Below are 14,679 nucleotides of genomic sequence, written 5' to 3' on the forward strand. Positions count from 1 at the left end.
CATATTTAGCGTTGAGTTTAGCTTTGATCTTACATAAAATCAACGCATTCAACGCTAACTTTACATAATTTTGCGTTGAATTTTGGCGTAGATCTTATATGTTTAGCGTTGAATTTAAGCGTTGATCTTACATAAATTCAACGCATTTAAAGCTTATCTTAGATATTTTTTCGTTGAATTTTGGCGTAGATCCTACATATTTAGCGTTGATTTTTAGCGTTGATCTTACATATATTCAACGCATTCAGCGCTAATCCTACATAATTTTCCGTTGAATTATGGCGTAGATCTTACATATTTAGCGTTGAATTTTAGCGTTGATCTTACATATTTAGCGTTGAAATTAGTGTTGATCTTACATAAATTCAACGCATTCAACGCCAATCTTACATAATTTTGCGTTGAGTTTTGGCTTAGATCTTACATATTTAGCGTTGAGTTTTAGCATAGATCTTACATATTTAGCGTTGAATTTAGCGTTGATCTAACATAATTTCAACGCATTCAACGCTAATCTTACAAAATTTTGCGTTGAATTTTGGCATAGCTCTTACATATTTAGCGTTGAATTTTAGCGTTGATCTTACATAAATTCAACACATTCAACACTAATCTTACATAATTTTGCGTTGAGTTTTGGCGTAGACCTTACATATTTAGCGTTGAATTTTAGCTTTGATCTTACATAAGTTCAACGCATTCAACGCTAATCTTACATATTTTGCGTTGAAATCTGGAGTAGATCTTACATAATTAGCGTTGAATTTTAGCGTTGATCTTACTTCAATTCAACGCAATCAACGCTAATCTTACATAATTTTGCGTTGAATTTTGGCGTAGGTCTTAAATATTTAGCGTTGTATTTTAGCGCAGATCTTACATATTTAGCGTTGAATTTAGCTTTGATCTTACATAGATTCAACGCATTCAACGCTAATCTTACATAATTTTGTGTTGAATTTTGGCGTAGATCTTACATATTTAGCGTTGAATATTAGCGTTGATCTTACATAAATTCAACGCATTCAACGTTAATCTTACATACTTTTGCGTTGAATTATGGCGTAGATCTTAGATATTTAGCGTTGAATTTTAGCGTTGATCTTACTTCAATTCAACGCATTCATTGCTAATCTTACATAATTTTTCGTCAAATTTTGGCGTAGATCTTACATTTTTAGCGTTGCATTTTAGCGCAGATCTTACATATTTAGCGTTGAATTTATGTTTTATCTTACATAAATTCAACGCATTCAACGCTAATCTTACATAATTTTGCGTTGAATTTTGGCGTAGATCTTACATAAATTCAACGCATTCAACGTTAATCTTACATAATTTTGCGTTGAATTACGGCGTAGATCTTACATATTTAGCGTCGAAATTTAGCTTTGATCTTACTTCAATTCAACGCATTCAACGCTAATCTTACATATTTTGCGTTGAAATCTGGAGTAGATCTTACATATTTAGCGTTGAATTTTAGCGTTGATCTTACTTCAATTCAACGCATTCAACGCTAATCTTACATAATTTTGCGTTGAATTTTGGCGTAGGTCTTAAATATTTAGCGTTGTATTTTAGCGCAGATCTTACATATTTAGCGTTGAATTTAGCTTTGATCTTACATAAATTCAACGCATTCAACGCTAATCTTACATAATTTTGCGTTGAATTTTGGCGTAGATCTTACATATTTAGCGTTGAATATTAGCGTTGATCTTACATAAATTCAACGCATTCAACGTTAATCTTACATACTTTTGCGTTGAATTATGGCGTAGATCTTAGATATTTAGCGTTTTATTTTAGCGCAGATCTTACATATTTAGCGTTGAATTTATGTTTTATCTTACACAAATTCAACGCATTCAACGCTAATCTTACATAATTTTGCGTTAAATTTTGGCGTAGATCTTACATAAATTCAACGCATTCAACGTTAATCTTACATAATTTTGCGTTGAATTACGGCGTAGATCTTACATATTTAGCGTCGAAATTTAGCGTTGATCTTACTTCAATTCAACGCATTCATTGCTAATCGTACATAATTTTGCGTTAAATTTTGGCGTAGATCTTACATTTTTAGCGTTGTATTTTAGCGCAGATCTTACATATTTAGCGTTGAATTTATGTTTTATCTTACATAAATTCAACGCATTCAACGCTAATCTTACATAATTTTGCGTTGAATTTTGGCGTAGATCTTACATAAATTCAACGCATTCAAAGCTTATCTTACATAAATTTGCGTTGAATTTTGGTGTAGATCCTACATATTTAGCGTTGAATTATAGCGTTGATCTTACATACATTCAACGCAGTCAACGCTAATCTTAAATAGTTTTGCGTTGAATTATGGCGTAGATCTTAGAATTTTGCGTTGAATTTAGCATAAGATCTACGCTAAATTCAACGCAAAATTTGTAAGATCTACGCTTTATAAGAATTGCGGCTCTTAAAGATACCAAGTTACTCTGACACAATGGTAGAAGAGGCGACAAGCAAACAGGAGGTCAGCAGTGGATTCCCATACGCAACTGGAGGTTTATAGTTCAAGTGGACGCTTTGATTTTTTGTAAGATCAACGATAAACTCAACGCAAAATTATGTAAGATCTACGCTAAATTCAACGCTAATTATGTAAGATCTACGCTAAATTCAACGCTAAATATGTAAGATCTACGCTAAATTCAACGCTAAATATGCAAGATCAGCGGCAACTAGCGTTGACAAGTTGGAAAATTCACCGCCATTTCTTACGTATTTTTGCGTTGAATGCGTTGAATTTTGTCTTTAAATTCAACGCATTCAACGCAAATTTATGTAAGAAATTTGCGGTGAATTTTCTGACTTGTCAACGGTAGTTGCCGCTGATCTTACATAATTTTGGCCAAATTCCTCGGCCCGGGCTTAAAAGTTTGTCCTCAATCCCCTAAAGAAGGCACGAGATTGTGATGTCATGGGTGGGACAAGATGTAAATTATGAATCTAAATCCGGAGAATTAATTTGGGATTGATGCTTATTGCTGTCCTCCATTGTTTTATAATGCACCTTCAAAAAAATTTCAACCAAACAAGTGTTCGTATTGGAGCTAATACTGAACAATGACCATGATTGTTGAGTGTGCGTCGAAAGTGTCATTGCATTTAGCGTAAAAATTTGCTACCACTAATTTTAAGTGTGTCTTATGGAATAATCGCAGAATCTCCTTGATCTTGTTTGAATTTCATTCTTTCATATCAAGTTCGATAGACTTTAAAAATACAGTGTTGACATAGAATTTTCACGTTGTGAGATACTAATTGCTGCTCTTTTGTACGGGAAATAAACTCAAAAAGATTTACTAATTCAGAAATGTTTTTAATTTTGTTTCCTTTACAAAAGAGCAGCAATCGGTATCTCATAACGTAAAAATTCTATGTGAACCTTGTATTTTTGAAGTCTATCAAACTTTATATGAAAGAATGGAATTCAAACAAGATCACGGAGACTCTGCCATTATTCCATAAGACACTCTTAAAATTAGTGGTAGCAAATTTTTACGCTAAATGCAATGACACTTTCGACGCACACTCAACAATCATGGTCATTGTTCAGTATTAGCTCCAATACGAAAACTTGTTTGGTTGAAATTTTTTAGAAGGTGCATTATAAAACAATGGAGGACAGCAATAAGCATCAATCCCAAATTAATTCTCCGGATTTAGATACATAGTTTACATCTCGTCTCACTCATAACATCACGATCTCGTGCCTTCTTTAGGGGATTGAGGACAAACTTATAAGCCCGAGCCGAGGTCACGGTGATTCTGCCATTGTTACTTAAAAAACTCTTAAACTAGAATGGTGGCGAATTTTTACACTAAATACAAGAACACTTGTGACACACATTCAAGGACCATGGTCATTGTTCAGTATTAGCTCCTAAGCGAACACATGTTTGGCTTTATTTTTTTGACGGTGCATTATTAAAACAATGGGGAACAGCAGTAAGCATCAATACCAACCGCCATGCCACCTTGCGAAGGAAAAGTATTGAACGCAAATCCTGCATAATTGATTTCAAGCAAAAAGTCTAAAATAATTAGAAATAATAATAAGCAGTTTGACTGCAGAACGCTACAACGTGTTTAGCTACCAAGGTTGACATGCCAGACGGCAGTGACCTAGTATGAGACCCAAATCCGACGCAAATAGTGTGTTCCAGACCAAAATTACAGGGTGTGGGGTTTGACTCAAGCGCGCTTACTTTTGATCAGAGGTCACTTCCGTCTGGGCATTGTCTGTACAGAGGCTGTTAATAGTTCTAGTACCAGATAAATAAGTAAGTTTCATTTCTGTCACCTGAAGGAGTCCTTTGATATCAGTGATCGAAGACAAAATGTTTGTTTTGCTTGGTTGCTGTTGACCGGTAGGTGGCTTATTAGGACCTGCATTGGAGTTCGAATAAATGCTATTGTTGTTTGGTGAGGTTTTAAATGGAAAAACCCTTTAAGCTCCGAGAAGCAAGGCATTATAGGAGCTGTTGTAACCATCTATTCTACATTTACGGGGACTTGAACAAACAAATGGTTACCAGGCAAGCATGACAAACAGAACTTTGCCTCAGCTGCTATTTTGGCTCGCTGCGTGGGAGTCTTTTCCCTGACAACATTCCAACAGCCGATGATGGCTGCCTTTACATACAATGCTGCTTGAGGTAGATGTTATTGAACTTTATTGTAACTTGTTGCGACTCTTCTATTGCGTATTTGCGGCAAATGCTTTTGATGCAACTTATGTCTTGGTTACTGGTTTTATGGAATCCTCGGTCTCGGTTATAATTGCGACAATGCTTGAAATGAACCCTGAAAAATTGATGAATTTATCGCTAATGTGCATCTTCAATGGTGGAAAGCTTCTGAACATGTCTAAATGGGCACTTAAGACCGCCTGTGGTTGGTTGAATTTAAGTTCCACGGTCCTATGTGCGTCTCTGTAAATTGCGTCGCGGTAGGCGAATTCAGCTGTAGCGGTTTTAGTTTTACCAGTTATGAGACTCTTAAGGTATGTCAATTTCACATCATGAGTTAGAGACTGAGAGTAAATTGCGCTTTCAAACTGACCATACCATTCGCGCCATTGTACCGGATCCCCACTAATTTGGGACAATTTCGTTTCAGGTAGCGGATCTTTCCTCTTGGTAATTATGACGTCAGCCAATGCCTTAATCAGGCTTATTTTTTCGGCTGCAGGCGCTGGAGGCGTGGGATGCGGTGAGTCGCCCCAGCACAATGGTATCGGATTTGCCCGTATATTGGATGTTTAACGGGCGTGACGAAGGGTGGCGCAAGGTTAGTTGTTGTACTGAAGGGGTTAACTGGGATGCTAGAGGTTGCTGCGTGTTTGCTATTAACTTTTTTGCGGTGGAGTTGATTGCGAGATTTGACGACTGCTGGCTGGGTAAGCAGTGCTTGGGAGTCGGTTGAAAGTTGAAAACGGCTGCATTGTTTTTCGCCTGGGATTGGGGAGTTTGGTGAGTTTTTCTAAGGAAAACGCTACAAATTCAGATAAAGATTACAATTAAAGGGACGTTTCGGTGCGGTGGGACACGGTACTAGGTGGCCTTGCGGCGGACGGACAGTTTTTTGTTTTGGATGGTTGAGGATGGGTTGAGGACGTACGTTGCTGCCCTCACCGGAATCACGAGAAGCTGAGGTTAAATAGTTGTTGAGGAGGGATTACAGGTGGTTAGTTGACGAGTTGGTTTGGAGGTTGATGAATATTACACCGTTTGATGGGTAATTTTGAGTCGTGTTTCCTGAAGAATGTTAATTTGGTGTAGCTTCTTTTGTTGTGCAAAAGGAGGGTTGGGCAGATTCAATTGACCAAGCACAAATGAATTTTTCGGTCTCAAGTCTACAGCAGGCTGATCCATGGTTTGATTTGCCTGTGGGTTTGATGAAAAACCAGGTACAATACAGCTGGAGTTCGATGACGCCATAACAGATCTCCATGGTCGGGAAGCTTGTATAGGTGGCTGAAGTAGTGGGAGTGCGACTTTTGTACGGCGGCAGGTACTTGGTTCAGGGGCTCATCACACCAAAAACCCTGCAATCACTGACAGATTGTAGTCTGAGAAATAGAAATTGCAATTCCTGGCCGTGTGTACTGAGATAGCATTTCAATGTGAATTGACTTACCGACAACAATAATTGAGTATTCTGGAGGACTACTAAGAGCAGTATCTTGAACGGGATGGTCAGCGGTTGCTGAGCCAGGACGGCAGAATTTTAACTCAACTGCAGCCCTCAATGAGTTTCCGCGTAGAAACGATTTTACCCAACCGGGAACAAGTTTCTCACTTCTATCTGATCCCCTGTCTTTAAGTAAATTTAGTTCACTTGAGTGGTAAGTACGATCATCCAGTAAATCGGCCTCATCTAATTTAGCAGCTTGTTCTTGTTTCTCAACCTGGTCGCGTTTTAGTTTTGCCATAAGAAAATAATGTTTACGCTGACTCGACAATGATGACGTAGTTAGGCGCGAACTTCGCTTAATCTGGATTTGAGAATTAATGCTCTTGCATACGGTGTCTTGGTCAGCAACTGAATTAATATAAATTCTAGCCGCAAGCAAGAAATTTTCTTCCAACCATCCAAGAACAGGATATTTTGAATCTGGCTCCTCGGTTTCATTGGTCAAGTTGAAACGTTCTTCACTCTTCTGTACCAGTTTACTGAAAACATCTTTCAACTTAAAAACCAAGCGTTTATTTTTGACCCTCTTGTCGTGCCTAGCTATGGACATCTGCGATGTCCTTGAGGATGCTATGTAATTCAGATTCTAGATTATATCTTGCACTACAGAGTTTTTTTCAATTTCTCTAGCTGTTCGGACCTGACATTGAGATGGCTCAATTCTCAATACAGAGTACATTTCAACCATACAAATGAAATATGGGTTATACCGAATTTAAATGACAACGGCTTGATAATCAAGACGCCGAGGAGCAGAAAACAAGTTACTAAGTAACTAACTATTCGACAAAAGGAAGTAACTGAAGTGAAGGAGCGTCTAGTGTGCTTTTAAGCAATGTGAGACTAAAGAGGAAGACATGCGCTGGGCGAAGAAGGGACGGGTGGACAAAGCACGACGATACGGGAAACGAAGCGGACGGGGCAAGAAAGACAGACAAACGGCAAACAACGAAAGAAAAAACGTAATGGACCGGGCGAAAACGCGGGTAGGCAACGGGCAACGCAACGGAAGGGACGGAAACTCTGAGCAAGCGTGCGACGCAAAATGAAGCGGGAAACGAAACGGGCGGAAAAGAAAAAATCTGAGTAGCTCGCAACGTAACGAGAAGACGGCAAAGAAGGGACATGAAACGAGCAAGCAACGAGCAGGGAGGTCTGGAAACACTAGGCAAGCAGACCACAGCACTAAAGTCAACCAAACAAACTAGACGTAAGTCCAGAGATAAACTTAGGTCACCCCCAGGAAGAAGAAGCCAAGCTACTGCAAGACAAGGTTAGAACAATTCGTTATGGGGCTTAGTTAACCAATAACGAAATAATTTACGGCAATGCAGTAGTAATCTAAAAGACTGAAAACAGCGAGAAATGTACTTACCATAACTCCAAAATAAACCTAAATCACACCCTAGCAATATTCAAACATAACAAACTGAATCAGCATACCAACAATATTAAACAAAAAATAGCAAAAGTTAATTGGAATGCAAAGGGTTTCTGTAGACTAAGACAGCTGGAATAACGAATAAATAATCTAGAGTAACTCCAGAATAAAAGACCAGACGGTAACAAGACCAAACCAACTCACAATTATACAGGTACACGGGAACCAGCAGCTGCAAATATTAGTATATTACAACAGGAGAACGAGAACAAAATTTGGCAATCCAATTTTTTTGTAAGTCCGAGTTTGTGATTTTTTTTCAAAATTTTTCTGCATTGAGTTTCACTCAATCGATTGAATTTCTGGTTTGGAAAATTGTTTTTTGACAAATTCGTCAAAATTTTATATTTTTGTTCAAACTTTTCACTACTTTTGGTAATTTTTTTGCAATTTCTTGAATACGGAACGTTAGCACAGTAAATTGGACGGTTTTATGGCAGAAATTACGGTGTATCAGTATGCAATTTTCATTTTTGATGTATTTTGAGTTGTATCAAAAGTGATCAAAAGTTTTCAAAATTGAACAACTTAGCATAGTGTTCTCCCATTTTTCTCTATATCAGAGTTTGTTTTTTTAATATATGAACCAACTTGATCAATTTTTTTCAAATTTTTGATAATTCGACCAAACTAAAAATATTTGACACGTATTTTTTATCCCACTTATTATGTTTGCGGGGCCCCTTACCAATTATTTCTACAAAGAATAGTTTAATTAACAATCTCAAGCAATATCCATAAAAACTCATGGGTTGTGTTTCTTGCCGTCTAAATTTTATCAGTTTAGTACCAAAGCAAATTAAATTGCTCTGTTCTTACAATTTTTTTAGCAGTGTGAGTTTGCTATAAATATAGTTGTATTTCCGATCCAGGCAATTGCCAGTGTCCGCATCCCTGTTGGTTGAGCCCTGTTGTTTTTACTCTGATTAACACAAGACTCTCATTATCAGATTGAGACTTCGGCTACATTTCTCATCCTCAGGTCGTCTTCAATTGTTTGTATAGCATAAAGGAACAGTTCTGAACACTTCAACTGCTCTCATTGTGACAGGTATTTTAACCTTCTTTTTGTTCCCTTTAAATTCCATTAAGCCGGTAAGAAATGTTCGCTTCTTTTTGTTTGGCACAATTTTCCCTGCTGAAGGCGTCGAAAGTGCGCGTAGCGTAGTTAAAACCAAGGGACCTGCATAACTTTTTTGTCTGATTGCAATTGAGTATAAGTTGTAGTTAGACGAACCCGCTGTCACAAATGCAAACGAACGGAACTGAGCATGATAGTTTTGAAATCCCAACGAACGGCTACTGCAGTCCTGTGATCCAAAATTGCTTCTACAGTAAATGACATTTTGTAGATTGCTGGACCAGAACCCCGTTTTGAAGAGCTTGTTGTAGTAAATTGGGCAAGACGTGCCTCTAGCTGTAATTGTGACAGGTAATCAGACTGTAAGTCATTGCTATATCACAAACAAAATGGTACTAACACCGCAGGAGGCTGTCGTGGATTACTCATGGAAGTGGGTTACGATTTTAAGGATCATGACACAAATTATAAAGATGAAAAACCACTCTTTCGTTTTGAAGTTTCATTTCATCAAGAATGGGTACAAATTAGGGTCATAAGGTTGTTATATAAAGCAAAAGAAAAACTATAGGGCGTACATATCAAAAGTGATCTCAGACGGCAAAATCTGTCTGCTCATTTGACTGGTATCAGTCTGTTTCTGATGCTTGACAACAACGGTCACCAATCTGTACAAAATAGTGGAAAAACCAAAAATTAACAATTACAAGCACACCCTATTTGATAGATTTATTGATTAGGTTCAATGAAATTATGTTATGTGCACTATTTCCGAGTTTTATACGTAAAATAGAACAATTTCAGTGTGCGTTTTAAATAATTGAATCTGATTGGCTGAGAAAAATGACGCAATTTGATATGTATATATTGCTCGCTTTTTTGTTCGGTAACAAAAAAAGCATTTGACTGTTCAAAAATCTGTACAAAAAACATCCGCGGAATTTCATCCTCGTTTCATATTCAAGCCAGAACTGTTGGCTTAAAAAAATTGTTTTGAAAACAATCCAGTTAATAATCTAAGTTTAGATATCTATAATTTTCGGAAACTTTAATCAAACCAATCAAATTGTGTCACCAAATTTTGATCTCCATTTAGATAGCCTGGGTAGGGATGGTATACATTCCATTTTCCATGGCAACCAAATGTTTGCATGGTAATAAAATTTTATTTTTGAAATCTGCACTTATTAGATAATCGTATGACTTCAGACTAATAACCGCCGCCCATTCTTCTATCCTACCCACCAATATCAGAACGTTGAGAACAGCGGACTCAGCGCTAGGTGTGAAATTAGTGAAACCTTTTCTAGCGTAGGCTGCGAAAGCTTCTTTAAACACCTCAGAGAAGACAACCCTGAGACGTGCAGATAATTTGAACCAGAAATGGCAAGCATTCAAGGAACTTTGTTTCAAATTACTCTTGAACAGAGTAAAACTGGCTTATGAGGAATCTCTACCAACAATTTGTTCATTTGAAGCAACAAAAAAGTTGATTCAAATGAACAAATTGTTGGTAGAGATTTGACATAAGCCTTTTTTACTCTGTTCAAGAGTAATTCAAAACAAAGTTCCTTGAATGCTTGCCATTTCTGGTTCAAATTATCTGCACGTCTCAGGGTTGTCTTCTCTGAGGTGTTTAAAGAAAAAAAATCTCGGGCACGAAACAAGAAAAGCATTAGGTTCATCGATATCTTGAGTGAAATATCTCTATGCCAATATAAAAGAAACTAGCGTGGAAATGGCACGGTACTGCGCATTGGTGATGAACCATCTCATTTTTGCAATAGAAAGAGAAGAACATATCTTTTTACACAACACCAGCAGTGCAAGATAGTTAGATCAAGGAAAATAGTGGACATCCTCGTTGTTCCCCGAAGCGAAAGCTATTCAGGAAATTATGAGTAGAAACAGCAACACAATCTCTTGGCAATTACGAAGAGCTTCACAAACACTTGTGAAGAGGAAATTTTTCCAATGCACTTCAATTTTTTATTGAGGAACCGAAAAATTGTCTGGTTTCTCTGACTGAAAAAGTAGACGAGAAAAACTGCCTGATGTCGGACGTGAGAACTATCCAGAACCATGTATATCAGTTTTGAGTAAACTGGTTTGCGTTGCACTTCAAAAAGTTTTGCCATGTCATCAGTCCTTTTTTGAAACACTAAATGCCTCAACGGTTGGAAAATCTGTCTGAAAGACGCATTGAAGCTGTGCACTTTTGAGGCTTTGACGCCAATGAACGGCTGAGACTTCTGATATCCTTCAAGGTGTTTGCGACTGATCCATACAAAACCATACCCGAATTTATAATTTGCATAGTAACGTCTCGTTTGACATTCCTTCTTGCGTATAATTCATGTTAACTGATTTCTCTTGATAAAAGGCCCCGTGTACGACCAGGACTGATTGAGGAATACCATTATAATTTTTTGAGAAAACTAATGTTAGGTGTGTTAATTCAGATCATAAGATATTAGCTGGCAATTGACAACCAGGTATGCAAAAAAAGAAAAAGTTGCAAACTGCTTCTTTTGATTGTACACGTTAGCAACATTGATAGCGTCCCGCGCAACAAATACAGTACTAAGCAATAAAGTGAATTTTTCCTTCCTTATTGATCATACTTTTAATTCGTTGAGAGCATTTTTTTGATAATAACTATACTGAAGCGATCTTAATTATTGACGAGAAAAATTCTTTCAATGGCCTCAAACTTGCTATAAGAAACTTCGCGAAATTTTGTTTCCCTCTATAATTTCTTTTGCAATCCAATTTTTGAACCATCAGAATTAATTTTTAACAAGCAAAAATTAATCGCTCAGGAGAGCAAGACTCCTTTGCAATATCGATATGTGGGATTGCCGTCATCCCTTTAATTGAACATCCCGAAAGTTGCTTCTCAGTTAGAAAGTGGTATGCACAGACTCTTGGTGAAGACGACGTGGAAAAAGTTGACGGTTGTAGAATAATAGTTAGTGATATGGGTTCTGATAAAGCGAAATTGAAATAATTTGTAGAAAGATCACTAACACAAAAAATCTTATATACAGGGAGTTTTATGCCATTTTTATATCAAGATATTTATAAATTTTTACAAATCTTTCTAAATCATGGGTTTAGCGTCATTTGACATTCACGGCTGGTACAAGAATAACTTCATTAGAGACCTGTTAGAAGGCAATGTAACATCAACCAATGATATGCTTTACCGGATCCTGTAAAAAATTCCTCCTACAATTGAGAATACTAGATATCTTATCGCTGTTGTTAAGTTAGGGCGGCCTAAATGTCAAATTGAAGACAGTTTTAAAAAACACGTTCAGTTTTGCTTTCACATACTCTATCCAATGTCCTCCTCGAAGCCCAACTGAAGCAGCATCAAAAATGTTCTATGAAAAAAGAAAGCTTAATATGAAATGGAAAAAGACAACAATTGAGTGCGAATTGGATAAGACTGAGATTCGCGCACATCACTTAGCCAGTGAAAAGGAGAATCAGGCTAGTTGAACGCTCTACCTTTGAAGCGATATGACCTAACAGCGTGTTTTGTGATGGCAATGCGACTCAGTAGGCTTTGTGATGGGTGGGAAATCAGGTCAGATGCCTTCATTGTACGCCTTCATTGTACGCCTTCATTGTACGCCTGTAAAGAAATCAGGTAAAATGCCTTCATTGTACGCCTGTAAAGAACGATGTTGAGATTACACCTCATCTTCAGCCTTTGCAAGAAGAAACCTTTGCTCTTTAATAACGACAACTGATGATGCATGATTAGACACCAAGGCCAACGGACTTTGTAAATCCAGGTCCAACAAAATACACTTTGATGTAAAATTTTTTTAACCCGCTTGCAGAAAACTGCCCCGAAATCAGTAGCGACGCCTTCTAGTATCACGAATCTAAAAAAGAGCAAATATGAACAAAGAATAATTGATTTTGAGAAAGGAATTCGCTTTGTCCTCTCGTCTTTGCATGCGCCCGTGGAGCTGGCCCATTAGCTTGGAACAACTTGCTCTGTCATATCTAAGGGCGAAAGTCCGCTTTGGTTTCCTAAAGAGCTCCATCCTCTGCATTCGATGCTCCTGCCATTTAGGCGGCGCGAGATTGTTGATACTTTAATGCGAGCTGTTGATGAAGAAGGGAGGCTGGTAGTGTGACTCATTTTCTTTCGCCATTTGCTCTGTTGTCTCAACTGATGTTCGTTTTTATTGATAGATTTGAAAAACACTAATTCCTTTATGAAGACGTAGTGCTGGGACGGCCCCGACCAGCCAATATTCAACCAGTGTTGGGGAGGGTCATTTCCTAATTTAGTTTTTTCCCAGCAGGGTTAATGGATTAATTGACTACAAAATTGCCTTTAAAACAAGGCTGATCAAATAATTTTTTTGACAATGAAGTTTTTGTTTTCGTTAAACTAATTTGAAAAGCCGTTCCAATCTTGATGCTGCTAGTTACAGTTACAACGTTTGAATGAAATTTGAGTTAAATAAAATGAAGCTTTTACAGATCTGCACTATTACCATTACTTAACTTTTCATCGTTGCAAGAAATCTTTAATTTCCTACAACAGTTGATGAAATGTGATTAATTTTCTTCAGATTAATGGTGGAATGTTGAGATGAAAGTAATGAGCATTGATAATGCTCTCGGAGATTCTCTTTCGCCGACATCGTTTCCCGAAGTTAACGGTTTTGGCGAGAAACGAGTGGAATCAATTGGTAACGAAATAGGGACAGATAATGCAGAGTGTGCAGCAGAACCAAATGAATCAACCGTTGAAGCTATAGAGGAATCGATTGAGTCCCTACTTGAAGCGCCTGTCGAAACCATCCTTCGTTAGTTGAGATTTTGGGTATTTCCCATATAGCCCCCATCCCACGAAATTATAGTTCTTTTAGACGCTTTGAGACCCCCATTGTGGTATGTTTACCATGATTGGGTGGCAATAGGTTATCTGACCACTAAGGTGGGGGGCTCTAATGGGAAAGACCCAAAATTTGTTTTATCTACCGCCGTCTGTTCCGGTCTTAAGTTTTTATATCATATTGTTATCTCACACGTAAAAGTTTCTGCCACAAAAGTGGGCAATTTAAACGCGGCTATTGTTTCCCTTCAAATGTCAACTGGTTCCTTGTTCAATGTTCTGTTTGTTGGGGAGGAAGCCTGAATGGCTTTTTGGCATCTCAAGTTTTGTGACTACGCATCCATGCTCATCGTGTCAGGTTCCTGTTTTCTGCTGGATGTTGTGAGAGCTTCCAAACTAATTTCCAAAGTTAATTGAGATGATAGGATAATATTAAATTGAGGTTCGCAATTAATTTAAGTTTGCAATTGCTGTTGTATACGAAAATCGTGTTTATAACCAAATATTTTTGCTTTCAATATTTGAGGCTTTTATACGGTGCAGTTAAAAAGCGACGAGGTTAAAAAGCGCCGGAAACTTCCCTTATCCAAAAAGAGCCAAAAACAGTCAAGTATTTAATTACCCTAAATTGTTATTTATTTAGGTGCCGTGAATATAAGCCGAAAAGAAAATTAGCCGAATGAAAATTGTGAATTTCATAGAGCATCAAAATATTCACTAGAATAACATTGCAGTTTTCGAAAAGTATCAGAAATAATATTCCTGAACAGACAAATTACCACCCGGATACAAATGCTATTTTTAATAGCCGCACAGCGATAGCTGGGGCTATTATTGGTCTACTCTTGGTTTTTTTTTTCATTTCGTCGTCGCGATTTTTGTTACGGCCATATGACGTCACAACCACTTCAGATATGCTGTTTGTTCATTCGTTCATGCAATTTCAACTGAAGTGCGTGCGTAACGTCATTTTTCGCTCTTAGTGGAGCGAGTTTTTTTTTTGTTCATTTGCGTGGTTAAATTTTTGGTCACATTTGACTTACC

The 14,679-nt window shown here is 37.5% G+C and overlaps 1 protein-coding gene across 2 annotated transcripts in view; it reads left to right on the forward strand.

The window, feature by feature from the left end:
- Positions 1 to 13,373: 13,373 nt before the first annotated feature.
- LOC142348429 (uncharacterized) overlaps positions 13,374 to 14,679 on the forward strand; it is a 43,142-nt gene continuing 41,836 nt past the window's right edge. For both annotated transcript variants that reach the window (XM_075399788.1, XM_075399787.1), the window contains exon 1: positions 13,374 to 13,606. In XM_075399788.1, the coding sequence (XP_075255903.1) occupies positions 13,390 to 13,606 (217 nt within the window). In that variant the 5' untranslated portion in view covers positions 13,374 to 13,389. The remainder of the gene's footprint in view (positions 13,607 to 14,679) is intronic.

This window comes from Convolutriloba macropyga, chromosome 10 (assembly GCF_964194025.1).
Source record: "Convolutriloba macropyga chromosome 10, txConMacr16.3, whole genome shotgun sequence".
NCBI lineage: Eukaryota > Metazoa > Xenacoelomorpha > Acoela > Convolutidae > Convolutriloba > Convolutriloba macropyga.